Source organism: Ruditapes philippinarum, unplaced genomic scaffold (assembly GCF_026571515.1).
Source record: "Ruditapes philippinarum isolate M1 unplaced genomic scaffold, ASM2657151v2 ctg2692_1_1_1_1, whole genome shotgun sequence".
NCBI classification, from domain to species: domain Eukaryota; kingdom Metazoa; phylum Mollusca; class Bivalvia; order Venerida; family Veneridae; genus Ruditapes; species Ruditapes philippinarum.
Window position 1 is genome coordinate 76,314 of NW_026853979.1, and position 15,506 is coordinate 91,819.

The window sequence follows — 15,506 nt, forward strand, 5'->3', positions numbered from 1 at the left end:
GTAATGTTAACCATCTGGCAGCTCTTATATTATTTATTTGATTGGCAGACAGCCATACAGCCATCATTTGTTTACACTAACAAACAATAAGCTAGAAGCAACAGCTACAAACAGTAATAAAATACACATAATTCATCAAGTTTAGGTCATAATGTATTAAACATTTCCTTCCTTGAAATATTATTGACTAGATATTTGTAACTTGTATTTATTACATTATCTGGTTAGTAATGTCATTTAAACATACAGAGTAGCGGCAACATATAGTGATTTTCTCCGTTGTCGTCTGTCCGTTCACACTACTGATAGGGACTAGGGGCTATCTAACTGTAAACAGAACTCAAGAGAAAGTGGCCAGTGGCCCTCTATTAAACAAAAGAAAATAACAATAGAAATGGCCCTTTATTCCAATTCTGTTGCATATCATTCCGTCTGTCGTCACAAAACATATATATTTTGTGACATGGTCTATACTTAATTGACAATGTCAAATCATATAGTATTTTTGCTGTATCATCTTTATGTTTACCTCTTCTGTAAGGTATAAGATTAATGCCCTGCACTTCCTACTTTTCTCACCTTTTCCCCTCCCATTATGATTATGTATACATTTTTAGCTCACCAGAGCTGAAGGCTCACGGTGAGCTATTAGTATCAAAGGGGGATGCTCCGGCGTCCATCGTCCGTCCTCATGCTTCAACAATCGTCTTCTTCTCTCAAACTACTTAGCAGATTTTTTTCAAATTTGGTCTGTAGCATCCTTGTGACAGTCACACTTGAATTTGCTCATGTCAATCCAATTGGCCCCTTTTAGGGGTCTCTAGGACGAAAAATAGAAAAACCTTTAAACATCTTCTCCTACAGAACTAATTGATGGATAATCACCAAACTATGTCTGTAGCATTCTTGGGTAGTGTTTTATCAAGTTTGCTCATATTAATTTGATTGGCCCCTTTTAGGGGCGCTAAAGCTAAAAATAGAAATACTGTTAAATGTCAGTATTTCTAGAGAACTAATTGATGGATGATCACCAAACTTTGTCTGTAGCATTCTTGGCTAGTCTTTTATCAAGTTTGCTAATATTATTTTGATTGGCCCCATTTTAGGGGTCTCTAGGGCTAAAATAGAAAAAACCTTTAAACATCTTCTCCTACAGAACTAATTGATGGATGATCACCAAACTTTGTCTGTAGCATTCTAAGGTAGTCTTTTATCAAGTTTGCTAATATTATTTTGATTGGCCCCTTTTAGGGGTCTCTAGGACTAAAAATAGAAAAACCTTTAAACATCTTCTCCTACAGAACTAATTGATGGATGATCACCAAACTTTGTCGGTAGCATTCTCGGGTAGTGTTTTATCAAGTTGGCTGATATAAATATGATTGGCCCCTGTTAGAGGCCGCAAAAGCTAAAAATAGAAATACATTTAAATGTCTATTTCTACAGAACTAATGGATGTATGATCACCAAACTTTGTCTGACGCATTGTTGGGTAGTCTTTTATCAAGTTTGCTCATAGTATTTTGATTGGCCCCTTTTAGGGGCCACTAAAATTAAAAATAGATATACATTTTAACGTCTGTTGCTACAGAAATAATTGATGGATGATCACCAAACTTTGTCTGTAGCATTATTGGATAGTCTTTTATTAAGTTTGCTCATATTAATTTGATTAGTCCCTTTTAGGGGTCGATAAAATTAAAAATAGAAATACATTTAAACATCTTCTCCTACAGAACTAATTAATGGATGTTTACCAAACTTTGTTTGTAGCATTTTTGGGTAATCTTTTATCAAGTTTGCTCATATTAATTTGATTGGCCCCTTTTAGGGGCTGCAAAAGCTAAAAATAGAAAAACCTTTAAAAATCTTCTACTTCAGAACCAATTGATGGATGATCACCAAACTTTGTCTGTACCATTCTTGGGTACTCTTTTATCAAGTGTGCTTATATTAATTTGATTGGCCCCTTTTAGGGGCCACTAGAGCTAAAAATAGAAAAAACCTTCGAACATCATTTCCTACTGAAATAATTGATAGATGATCAACAAACTTTGTAGCATTCTTGGGTAGTCTTTTATCAAGTTTGCTCATATTAATTTGATTAGTCACTTTTAAGCTAAAGCTTAAATACCCCAGGTCATGGCATTTCTTCAAATTATTGTTTAAACATATTCTATGCTCAAATATTAGAATATATTGACATTCCAACACTGAAAAGCAGTTGTTTCTGGTGAGCAACTCCTCTTGTTAAATTAAGTAATAAAATATAGAAACTATGAAACATTTTCTATTTTCAGTGTGGTGTTGATGTCAATAAAGTGAATTCATATGACCAAACTGCCTTAGATATAGTGAACAAATTTACAACTAATCGTGCTGCCAAAGAAATTAAACAGATTTTAAAAGGTAAGAATACAAAATGCTCTTGTTCAAGGTGACAGTAAGACAGATAAAAGTCACAAGTTTGAGCCAGAAAATTTATATTTCCTAGCATGTTCATGATACATAATACAATGGTCAAATGTTTAACTCTATTAGATAATTATGCAGGTTAGATAATCCATGAGCTAGTATCAAGGTCTTTGTTAAAAGATTAAAAGTTTCAAAGTCTCCTCTATATCTTTTGAACTGCTTGCATCATTGTACTAGTTTTGTAATGTCCCCCATGGGTGTCATACATATAGTTTTTACTAGCTTGTATGTATGTCTGACCCCATTGTGATGATTTCTAGCTCAAGTTGAAATATGCATCACTTGGGATCCAAAACAGAAAATCCTTGAAACATTGGAGGCAGTATATACTTATTTGTTGTTGTCAAAAACTTTAATGTAGCCCACAATTCAAACATTTTAACATCAAACTTGGCAAACTTGTTTATCTTGACCAGGCACATTTGTTAGACAAGGGGGAATCACTCTGAAAGTAATATTTTTAGGACTTATGTCCCTTTTTATTTTAGGATGTCTATACAAATTGGTTATTGATAGACATTGTCCTGAACACCCCATATTATGCTCTTTTTTAATTTGTTCAAACATTAAAACATTATGTCCTGTGTTCCCTCTGTAAATTTTGAAGAGTTTAGTTTTATTTTGGAGGTCTGCTTAGGAAGAAAACATAATTGTGTCAAATTAAGATGACAAGCTGCAGTATGGCATGTTAGATTTATGCACAGTTTTACAATATAACTGCTATATTATCTTAGGTGTGGTGTATGATAATGTTATTTATGATCACATACAACATTTACCTTTGCATGTCTCAAATAGCCGAGTCATGTAGATCTTGGTAATCTTTATTTCTTATTTTATCAAAATACATTTAATTATAAGTTAAAGAAAGATGACAACTCTAGTATTAAATGTTAGATAATAACTTCAGAAACTGCATAATTACATTTCAGAATGGGGTAGAATGGGCTAGCTGAGATAAAAAACGTTCTTAGAATTTAAAACAAAAACAAAAGAATTGAATTGAAAAACGTGACAGATACATTTAAAATGAGATAGAGATTGGGGAAAGGGACGTAACTGTTATCTGTATGATACAAAATCATTTTCAACAAAACAATCAAGCTTTTATGATCTGACTGCGTCGTAGTTGAGTAAAAAACTTATATGTAGCCAATTTCAATTACAGGGAAGTACAATTTCATGTTATCACATTTTTATAGGTAGAAAATGGTGGTCTTATTTTTCCTGCAAAATCAATATATTTAACTAAATTGATACTGATATATTAAGTATATGAGTATAATCGTTCATATGGCAACAGTAATAAACTACTGTCTATGTCAGATTGGAAGATATTCAGTCTACATTAGATGGCTCCATACAGTCAATATCTCATTATTTAGTCTAGTGTCTGTACAACTGTGAGGCATTTCTCTACCAATAAATTGACTTATCTTAATGATGACAGAATTTAGAGTTTCTGTATAAAATCTACCTTCATGTTCTAGTTAAATATGTCAGTCATTTTATAGAAGTAACTGGAGGATTGTCTTACTCGCCCTGGTGTCCACGTCCAGATTTCAGATTAAAGTTTTTGTGCAGTAAAATAGTTTTTACTATAACTTTTTTATTTCTTATGATATCATCATCAACATGTGACATTAGGTTCATAACTCTTGAAGCAATATTTTCAGAGAATTATCTCCCTTTGAACTTATAATTTTTCATAAAGAATTATATTTTTTACTCTTACTTCTTTATTTAATAAGGGATTTGAACTATAGACTAACATTTACTTCTTGTCAAAATAGTAGAAACTTTTATGTGTGTGTATTTGCGTTTATTTATACTCGCCACCGGTTGCCCATATGGGCGAGTCCTCCAGAAGAGTATTAGTCATTTTAGATTTTTGGAGGATAGTGCAATTACAGATACAGAAAGATGCCCCAATTCCAAAAGCATCTCCTGGTTCTTTAGCGTGCCAAGTGTTTAAGCACCCATACACGGGACCTCGATTTAAAGTCTCATCCGAAAGACTGATTAGTAATTTTAGTTGGCCAGCCCGGGAATCGAACCCACAATGTCGAGATTACAAGTCTCGCGCTCTAACCGATTGAGCTATGTGGGCTGGCATTTGAAATTTCACTTTGTTATGCAATTGATACATTAAATGGAAAGTTTATTTTACAGTACATTAATAGTTTGCTACAAAAATGTTTATGTAATATGATATAAAATATGTTTATTGCTTTTGAAGTTATTATCCGTGAAATTATATTATAAATTATATAAGTATTTTATTACAGCTGTGGATAAAATATATACAGTGTTCAGATATATAGGTTATACATTTATAAAATGTTTTGTTGATATTCAAGGGAAAGAATACAAACAATTTAACTCAAAGGGAGATGATTCTGTGAAAATATTAAATATTATTTAATGAAGATCTGTGTGATAACAGAAGAAAGGCAACTCTCTCACAAAGCAGAGAAGAAACATGTATTATTTGTTTTGACTAGAAGTCCATTAAATCAGGTACCTTATTATCAATAAGTGAAGAATTTGAACTTGTTGAAATATATACACATATATATCAAGATCTTTCAAGGAGATAAAATTTCTATTTTTAGGTATAAATGAAATATTTTGTTCAAATATTTTTTCAATATTAATACGTGATTGAAGTAGGAGAAATTTTGTTGTATAGGTAATTGATTTTAAGATGATATCATGTAATTGATTTATAGTTGAAGGGGTATACTATTTGGTGTATGTTGGAGGAAAACATTTAATTTGTTTATTATAATTGATTGTATCGAATATTTTGACATATGAACTTCATTATTTTTGTAACAGTTAGAATATAAACTACATTAGGAAATATAACTGATTACACAATAATAATAGGACCATAGATTTATAACACTTTTCATAGAAATAAGTCAAGTACTGACTAAGAGTAATACAGTATTTACATGAATATAGACCAAAAGTCATAGATCTGACATATTATACTGGACCTAGGACCATCATATGATTTTAACATTAACATAGAGTATAAGTTATAGACCTAAAATTAACATGGACTTACAGGCACAAACAAAGACCTAGGACCATAGATTAGAACCTTACACATACAGGAAATAATAATGCTGACTCAAACTTATAGACCAAGCTTTCCATTTCATATAGTATTGTAAACATCTAAAAATTATGTCCCTTTTTAGCTCGACTATTCGCAGAATAATCATGTTACATGATTGGCACAAGTCCCATAACTCTGGTTTGCTTTTTTGCATAATTATGCCCCTTTTTCGACTTAGAAATTCTTGGTTAAGTTTTTGCGTGAAAGCTGATATCTCAATAACTACTGAAGGGAATGGATTGAAACTTCACACACTTGTTCTGTGTGATAATCTAACATGATTGGCACAAGTCCCATAACTCTGATTGCTTTTTTGGCATAATTATGCCCCTTTTTTGACTTAGAAATTCTTAGTTAAGTTTTTGCGTGCAAGCTGGTATCTCCATAACTACTGAAGGGAATGGATTGTAACTTCACACACTTGTTCTCTGTGTTTATCTAACATGATTGGCACAAGTCCCATAACTCTGATTTGCTTTTTTGGCATAATTATGCCCCTTTTTTTTGACTGAAATTCTTGGTTAAGATTTTGTGTGCAAGCTGGTATCACCATAACTACTGAAGGGAATGGATTGAAACTTCACACACTTGTTCTCTGTGAGTATCTAACATGATTGGCACAAGTTCCATAACTCTGATTTTCTTTTTTGCATAATTATGCCCCTTTTTTGACTTAGAAATTCTTGGTTAAGTTTTTGCGTGCACACTGGTATCTCCATAACTACTGAAGGGAATGGATTGAAACTTCACACACTTGTTCTCTGTGATCATCTAACATGATTGGCACAAGTCCCATAACTCTGATTTGCTTTTTTGCATAATTATGCCCCTTTTTCAACTTAGAAATTCTTGGTTAAGTTTTTGCATGCAAGCTGGTATCTCAATAACTACTGAAGGGAATGGATTGAAACTTCACACACTTGTTCTCTGTGATTATTTAAGATGATTGGCACAAGTCCCATTATTCTAATTTTTTTTCCATAATTATGCACCTTTTTAGTCTTAGAAATTCTTAGTTAAGTTTTTGCTTGTTTGCTGGTATCTCCATACCAACTGAAGGGTTTGTGCTTTTTTTTTGAACAATTTTATGCATTCATAATAATAAAGCAGTGATTCACTCGATAAAACATCTTAATAAAAAGCCTTTGTACTTTTTGGGACAATTTTATGTATTCATATAGGTAAGCATTATTATACTCAATGAAACACACTTGTGACAACTTTTCGAATAGTCGAGCGTTACTGTCCTCCGACAGTTCTTGTTCAATTTAGATTTTTTCTTACATAAGTAAAACTTCTATTTATGGTCCAATTTTCAAAAATTGTCAAAGGTATTCATTTCAAAATTGGTTCACTTACAGCAAAATACAATGGTAAAGATAAACCTAGAAAACAATAATATGATATAGAAAGTGCTCTAAAATGAATGAAACACCATGACTGTGTTGATGCCCCACAAAATAACTGAGTTGCCGGTTATACTTGTGTTTTATATATCGAGGTCATGACATGTGACATGGTGACAGTCAATGTACCAGCAGTAACTGTATTGAAAGTCAATTTGTGAGGCTTATACAAAATTATGGTGTGTCTGCAAATAGGTCTTGTATTATACTTACTTTGTCATCATTTTGAATGATAAGTTGCTGTAATATACACAATTCATTCAATCTTTTCATCTTTTTAAGAAAATTAGAAACTGCATGTAGTACCAAAGCTATTTTAAATAGTTAGTTATTGAATAGAATAAAAAGTTTTGACAAGCCTTCACGTAACTGATAAAAGAAACAGTGTACTAGATATATATGGGTAAGAGTTTGTATTAAGATATCCGTAATAGACTAAGATAAATATCATAGAATTATTTCCTGTTGGCCTTTTGTAATGTATTGATGACATGAACTGATCAATGTTAGATTTTAATGTTTGATTTACCTGTAATCTAGGTTCATTAAGTTTAAATCATTTAAACTCTATGTTGATCATGGTTGTCACTATTCAAAGAAGTTGTGCCGGCTACACTCATACATTATCCAACATATCATTATAGTTAGAACTGAGCCTTTTCATTTTTATTTACATTGTCAATGTTGTACTATCATTTTGTAAAGGAATGCAAATAAATCAGTGTAAAGTGTTTTATACCCTTATATCATGATAAGAGATCATGTTATATCTAAATTCACCATAATGTAGTGACATAATTATGTTCTTTATGTTCAAGTAAAATTGTTAACATTTGTTTTTCATGTTGGTTATATGTAAATTAATTAATGTTTAACATTATTATGATGAAAAGCTTTTCATGTTAAACAAAAGTTTTTAGTATTTTTGCAAAAATATCATGTTTTTAGCTTGACTATTTGAAGAATAAGGAGAGATCTTGTACTTATCCCAGTGTCGGCGTCACACTGGGTAAGTTTTTACTTACAAATCTGTATCTCCAAAACTACTGAAGGGAATGGTTTTGGAACTTTACGAACTTATTTGAGTGGACAATAGGTTACTTTCCAAGGCCCATAAATCGAACTTGGAGTTTGAAAGACTAAGGCACGTTTTGAATTTTGAAAATTCTACATTATCAAGGCTCATGTTTTACTTTCAAGCTGAGCACACTGACCTACCAACAGCTCTTGTTTTGTATTCTGTATTTGAGAAAATATAAATTATTAATTATATGATATGAGATTGATATTTTTTCATACCAGGTTTCTTTGATAATAGAGTTTATTGGTGTTTTTTTCAAGCAGTTTTGGGGCCAACATAAAGCCGAAACATACTTTTTTCAAAATTGTTTATTGAAAATTTACAATTGCCAAATTGTAGTTATTGCATAAGAAACAGAGACATTTATATAATAGTATTATTTTGTGTCAAAGTAGTGTTTACCCTCCAGATCACAGCAGTGATTGTCCACATTGAATTTACCAGAGCACAGTTTAACCAGCCATGTTGTCAAGTAGTTTACCGGTATATCCACATTGAATTAACCAGAGCACAGTTTAACCAGCCATGTTGTCAAGTAGTTTACCAGTATATCCACATTGAATTTACCATAGCACAGTTTAACCAGCCATGTTGTCAAGTAGTTTACCAGTATATCCACATTGAATTTACCAGAGCACAGTTTAACCAGCCATGTTGTCAAGTAGTTTACCAGTATATCCCCATTGAATTAAACCATAGCACAGTTTAACCAGCCATGTTGTCAAGTAGTTTACCAGTATATCCACATTGAATTTACCCGTAGCACAGTTTAACCAGCCATGTTGTCAAGTAGTTTACCAGTATATCCACATTGAATTTACCATAGCACAGTTTAACCAGCCATGTTGTCAAGTAGTTTACCAGTATATCCCCATTGAATTAACCAGAGCACAGTTTAAACCAGCCATGTTGTCAAGTAGTTTACCAGTATATCCCCATTGAATTAACCAGAGCACAGTTTAACCAGCCATGTTGTCAAGTAGTTTACCAGTATATCCACATTGAATTTACCATAGCACAGTTTAACCAGCCATGTTGTCAAGTAGTTTACCGGTATATCCACATTGAATTTACCAGAGCACAGTTTAAACCAGCCATGTTGTCAAGTAGTTTACCAGTATATCCACATTGAATTTACCATAGCACAGTTTAACCAGCCATGTTGATCAAGTAGTTTACCGGTATATTCACATTGAATTTACCAGAGCACAGTTTAACCAGCCATGTTGTCAAGTAGTTTACCGGTATATCCACATTGAATTTACCATAGCACAGTTTAACCAGCCATGTTGTCAAGTAGTTTACCAGTATATCCACATTGAATTTACCAGAGCACACTTGTTTAACCAGCCATGTTGTCAAGTAGTTTACCAGTATATCCACATTGAATTTACCAGAGCACAGTTTAACCAGCCATGTTGTCAAGTAGTTTACCAGTATATCCACATTGAATTTACCAGAGCACAGTTTAACCAGCCATGTTGTCAAGTAGTTTACCAGTATATCCCCATTGAATTTACCATAGCACACTTGTTTAACCAGCCATGTTGTCAAGTAGTTTACCAGTATATCCACATTGAATTTACCAGAGCACAGTTTAACCAGCCATGTTGTCAAGTAGTTTACCAGTATATCCCACATTGAATTTACCAGAGCACAGTTTAACCAGCCATGTTGTCAAGTAGTTTACCAGTATATCCACATTGAATTTACCAGAGCACAGTTTAACCAGCCATGTTGTCAAGTAGTTTACCAGTATATCCACATTGAATTTACCAGAGCACAGTTTAACCAGCCATGTTGTCAAGTAGTTTACCAGTATAATCCACATTGAATTTTACCATAGCACAGTTTAACCAGCCATGTTGTCAAGTAGTTTTACCAGTATATCCCCATTGAATTAACCATAGCACAGTTTAACCAGCCATGTTGTCAAGTAGTTTACCAGTATATCCCCATTGAATTTACCAGAGCACAGTTTAACCAGCCATGTTGTCAAGTAGTTTACCAGTATATCCCCATTGAATTAACCATAGCACAGTTTAACCAGCCATGTTGTCAAGTAGTTTACCAGTATATCCACATTGAATTTACCAGAGCACAGTTTAACCAGCCATGTTGTCAAGTAGTTTACAAGTATATCCACATTGAATTAACCATAGCACAGTTTAACCAGCCATGTTGTCAAGTAGTTTACCAGTATATCCCCATTGAATTAACCATAGCACAGTTTAACCAGCCATGTTGTCAAGTAGTTTACCAGTATATCCACATTGAATTTACCATAGCACAGTTTTTAACCAGCCATGTTGTCAAGTAGTTTACCAGTATATCCCATTGAATTAACCATAGCACAGTTTAACCAGCCATGTTGTCAAGTAGTTTACCAGTATATCCCCATTGAATTAACCATAGCACAGTTTAACCAGCCATGTTGTCAAGTAGTTTACCAGTATATCCACATTTTGAATTTACCCATAGCACAGTTTAACCAGCCATGTTGTCAAGTAGTTTACCAGTATATCCACATTGAATTTACCATAGCACAGTTTAACCAGCCATGTTGTCAAGTAGTTTACCAGTATATCCACATTGAATTTACCGTAGCACAGTTATTAACCAGCCATGTTGTCAAGTAGTTTACCAGTATAATCCCCATTGAATTAACCAGAGCACAGTTTAACCAGCCATGTTGTCAAGTAGTTTACCAGTATATCCACATTGAATTAAACCAATAGCACAATGTTTAACCAGCCATGTTGTCAAGTAGTTAACCAGTATATCCCCATTGAATTAACCATAGCACAGTTTAACCAGCCATGTTGTCAAGTAGTTTACCAGTATATCCCCATTGAATTAACCATAGCACAGTTTAACCAGCCATGTTGTCAAGTAGTTTACCAGTTTATCCACATTGAATTTACCATAGCACAGTTTAACCAGCCATGTTGTCAAGTAGTTTACCAGTATATCCACATTGAATTGACCATAGAGCAACAGTTTAACCAGCCATGTTGTCAAGTAGTTTACCAGTATATCCACATTGAATTAACCATAGCACAGTTTAACCAGCCATGTTGTCAAGTAGTTTACCAGTATATCCCATTGAAATTAACCATAGCACAGTTTAACCAGCCATGTTGTCAAGTAGTTTTACCAGTATATCCCCATTGAATTAACCATAGCACAGTTTAACCAGCCATGTTGTCAAGTAGTTTACCAGTATATCCACATTGAATTTACCAGAGCACAGTTTTAACCAGCCATGTTGTCAATAGTTTTACCAGTATATCCACATTGAATTTACCAGAGCACAGTTTAACCAGCCATGTTGTCAAGTAGTTTACCAGTATATCCACATTGAATTTACCAGAGCACAGTTTAACCAGCCATGTTGTAAAGTAGTTTACCAGTATATCCACATTGAATTTACCATAGCACAGTTTAACCAGCCATGTAGTCAATAGTTTACCAGTATAATCCACATTGAATTTACCAGAGCACAGTTTAACCAGCCATGTTGTCAAGTAGTTTACCAGTATATCCCCATTGAATTAACCATAGCACAGTTTAACCAGCCATGTTGTCAAGTAGTTTACCAGTATATCCACATTGAATTTACCAGAGCACAGTTTAACCAGCCATTGTTGTCAAGTAGTTTAGCCAGTATATCCACATTGAATTTACCAGAGCACAGTTTAACCAGCCATGTTGTCAAGTAGTTTACCAGTATATCCACATTGAATTTACCAGAGCACAGTTTAACCAGCCATGTTGTAAAGTAGTTTAACCAGTATATCCACATTGAATTTACCAATAGCACAGTTTAAACCAGCCATGTTGTCAAGTAGTTTACCAGTATATCCACATTGAATTTACCATAGCACAGTTTAACCAGCCATGTTGTCAAGTAGTTTACCAGTATATCCCATTGAATTAACCATAGCACAGTTTAACCAGCCATGTTGTCAAGTAGTTAACCAGTATATCCCCATTGAATTTACCAAGCACAGTTTAACCAGCCATGTTTGTAAAGTAGTTTACCAGTATATCCACATTGAATTAACCATAGCACAGTTTAACCAGCCATGTTGTCAAGTAGTTTACCAGTATCAATCCACATTGAATTTACCATAGCACAGTTTAACCAGCCATGTTGTCAAGTAGTTTACCAGTATATCCCCATTGAATTAAACCATAGCACAGTTTAACCAGCCATGTTGTCAAGTAGTTTACCAGTATATCCCCATTGAATTAACCATAGCACAGTTTAACCAGCCATGTTGTCAAGTAGTTTACCAGTATATCCCCATTGAATTTATTAGAGCACAGTTTAACCAGCCATGTTGTCAAGTAGTTTACCAGTATATCCACATTGAATTTACCATAGCACAGTTTAACCAGCCATGTGTCAAGTAGTTTACCAGTATATCCACATTGAATTTACCAGAGCACAGTTTAACCAGCCATGTGTCAAGTAGTTTACCAGTATATCCACATTGAATTATACCATAGCACAGTTTAACCAGCCATGTTGTCAAGTAGTTTACCAGTATATCCACATTGAATTACCATAGCACAGTTTAACCAGCCATGTTGTCAAGTAGTTTACCAGTATATCCACATTGAATTTACCAGAACACAGTTTAACCAGCCATGTTGTCAAGTAGTTTACCAGTATATCCCCATTGAATTAACCATAGCACAGTTTAACCAGCCATGTTGTCAAGTAGTTTACCAGTATATCCCCATTGAATTAACCATAGCACAGTTTTAACCAGCCATGTTGTCAAGTAGTTTACCAGTATATCCCCATTGAATTAACCAGAGCACAGTTTAACCAGCCATGTGTCAAGTAGTTTACCAGTATATCCACATTGAATTAACCATAGCACAGTTTAACCAGCCATGTTGTCAAGTAGTTTACCAGTATATCCACATTGAATTAACCATAGCACAGTTTAACCAGCCATGTTGTCAAGTAGTTTACCAGTATATCCCCATTGAATAACCATAGCACAGTTTAACCAGCCATGTTGTCAAGTAGTTTACCAGTATATCCACATTGAATTTACCAGAGCACAGTTTAACCAGCCATGTTGTCAAGTAGTTTACCAGTATATCCACATTGAATTTACCAGAGCACAGTTTAACGCAGCCATGTTGTCAAGTAGTTTACCAGTATATCCCCCATTGAATTAACCATAGCACAGTTTAAACCAGCCATGTTGTCAAGTAGTTTACCAGTATATCCCATTGAAATTAACCAGAGCACAGTTTAAACCAGCCATGTTGTCAAGTAGTTTACCAGTATATCCCCATTGAATTAACCAGAGCACAGTTTAACCAGCCATGTTGTCAAGTAGTTTACCAGTATATCCACATTGAATTTACCAGAGCACAGTTTAACCAGCCATGTTGTCAAGTAGTTTACCAGTATATCCCCATTGAATTAACCATAGCACAGTTTAACCAGCCATGTTGTCAAGTAGTTTACCAGTATAAGTTGCCTTCACTCTCACAAGGAACAGCTACTGATAACTTCTGTACATGTCAGAGCAGAGGTACAGTATGGATGATTGTAGAAATCTCAAGATTACAGGAAATGACTTGTGCCATCTGGGCATCGAACCTGGGTCGCCTGATTCACAGTCCAATGCTTTTAGCCTATTGAGCTAGCCTGAGACGGCTGTTTGTGTAAAGGTACACTACCTTATCACTATTTCAATTGGCCTCTGTCATTGAAGGATGTTGCTTAGTTGCCAAATTTGGGCTTGTTCATATGCAGAATAAATAGTTGTTGCCACTGGCCATTACCTTTTGTATGTTATTAAGACCTGCGAGTCCACTATGTTTGTTGGGGGAAATTAAGTTTGATAATTTATTTAAATTGATAATGTTGTGCTAATGAAACATGAAGCCTATTTATATATTACATAAAATGTAACAGTGTATTTTACCTTAACTTTGTATAAATGACTCATGTCCATGTATATAATACAAATAGAACTTGTGCTACTTCCACAGCGTATTTAAAAGTGGAATTTTAAATGTACAGGACCATTTCATTAAATGGTTTCTACTGTGAATTTTGATATTGAAAGTTTTTGCTTATGAGATAAATAAAATGTTTAAAAAATGGGACAATGTTCTTATAAATTATATGATCAATTAGAGATTGACTGAGGTGTTTGAAATCTTTTATTTAGTAGATCAAGGCATAGCATCATCATCCATACATTTATCATCATCGTCATCATCATAGAATCATCACCATTATTATCATCATCTTCATTATCATCATTCCATATCTTCAAAAGCCAGAGACTGGTCATCAAAATTAATGTTGAAATGTTTATTGTTATACAAAATGCTGATAAAAGATATTTAGCCATTTTAAATTTTGTTTGTAAAATAGTTATATATTACATTGATTTTACAGTCATATAATTTGTAGTGCTTTATTTAAAGTATAAAATTTGAAGTGAACATTTATGTTATATCAAAGTTGGTGACATACAGGGGAAACAGAGATTATGAATAGGTGTATACGTCTGGTGTATATGTTTAAGTCAAAGATAAACACAGCTTGTCCTTAAGTGTCCTTGTTCATTTGATATATACAGAAATCTTGTCCAAATATAGAGGTGAGATTTCATCTTTGAGTCATCTATGTTAACCAACAGGATCTGCCTTGTCATCTGGTCACACATTTGACCACCTGGACATAGTTTTTTGTTGTCATAGTATAAACAATCTTGAGGATTTTTAATGTGGGCATTGACTGCTACATTCAGATTTTATTCATGACTACAAACAAAGTTGTGAAAATCTTGAAACCAAGTCGGAGTCATTAAAGGACAGCATTTATAAAAGGTGCATATAATGATACTTCATCGTTTAATTAGCCGTAAAATGATTTGACAGACAGGGATAAGTATCCAAGTTGAATGTTCAATGGACATTATTGTTAGTGTTAAAGGAAGAGTTAGATCTAAGTTTTTATGTTGTGTTAATTTTTTGTGTGTTAAAAAGGTCATCTTTTAACTTGTTCTTTTCTTGCCTTGAGCAATTGTTGCAGTGATAAAAGGAAAAGGATTAAAACATTTAGATATAGCATTTAATTGATCGTACAATTGTTCATTCTTGGATTTTATTGGATGATAGAGGATTTAAAACATGATTGAATGATTATTGGAATGAAATAAGAAAGGTGAGAGGTCATAAAGTGGATTATGTTGATTAACTAAAATTCTACATGAAGGAAATAAAGCTCTTCTCTTCATTTAAAGGAAGAAAGGTAATGTTGAATATTTTAATTTAATCTCCAAATACATTTTACTTTTCGTTAATCACCTGATTTGGCAGGACTGATTATCGAGGATTCAGAAGATTTTTAGGTCATAATTATAAA

The 15,506-nt window shown here is 33.6% G+C and overlaps 1 protein-coding gene across 2 annotated transcripts in view; it reads left to right on the top strand.

Moving 5' to 3' along the window:
* Positions 1-2,456, top strand: part of LOC132738600 (caskin-2-like) — a 69,496-nt gene extending 67,040 nt beyond the window's left edge. For both annotated transcript variants that reach the window (XM_060726139.1, XM_060726140.1), the window contains exon 8: positions 2,301-2,456. In XM_060726139.1, the coding sequence (XP_060582122.1) occupies positions 2,301-2,441 (141 nt within the window). In that variant the 3' untranslated portion in view covers positions 2,442-2,456. The remainder of the gene's footprint in view (positions 1-2,300) is intronic.
* Positions 2,457-15,506: the final 13,050 nt, after the last annotated feature.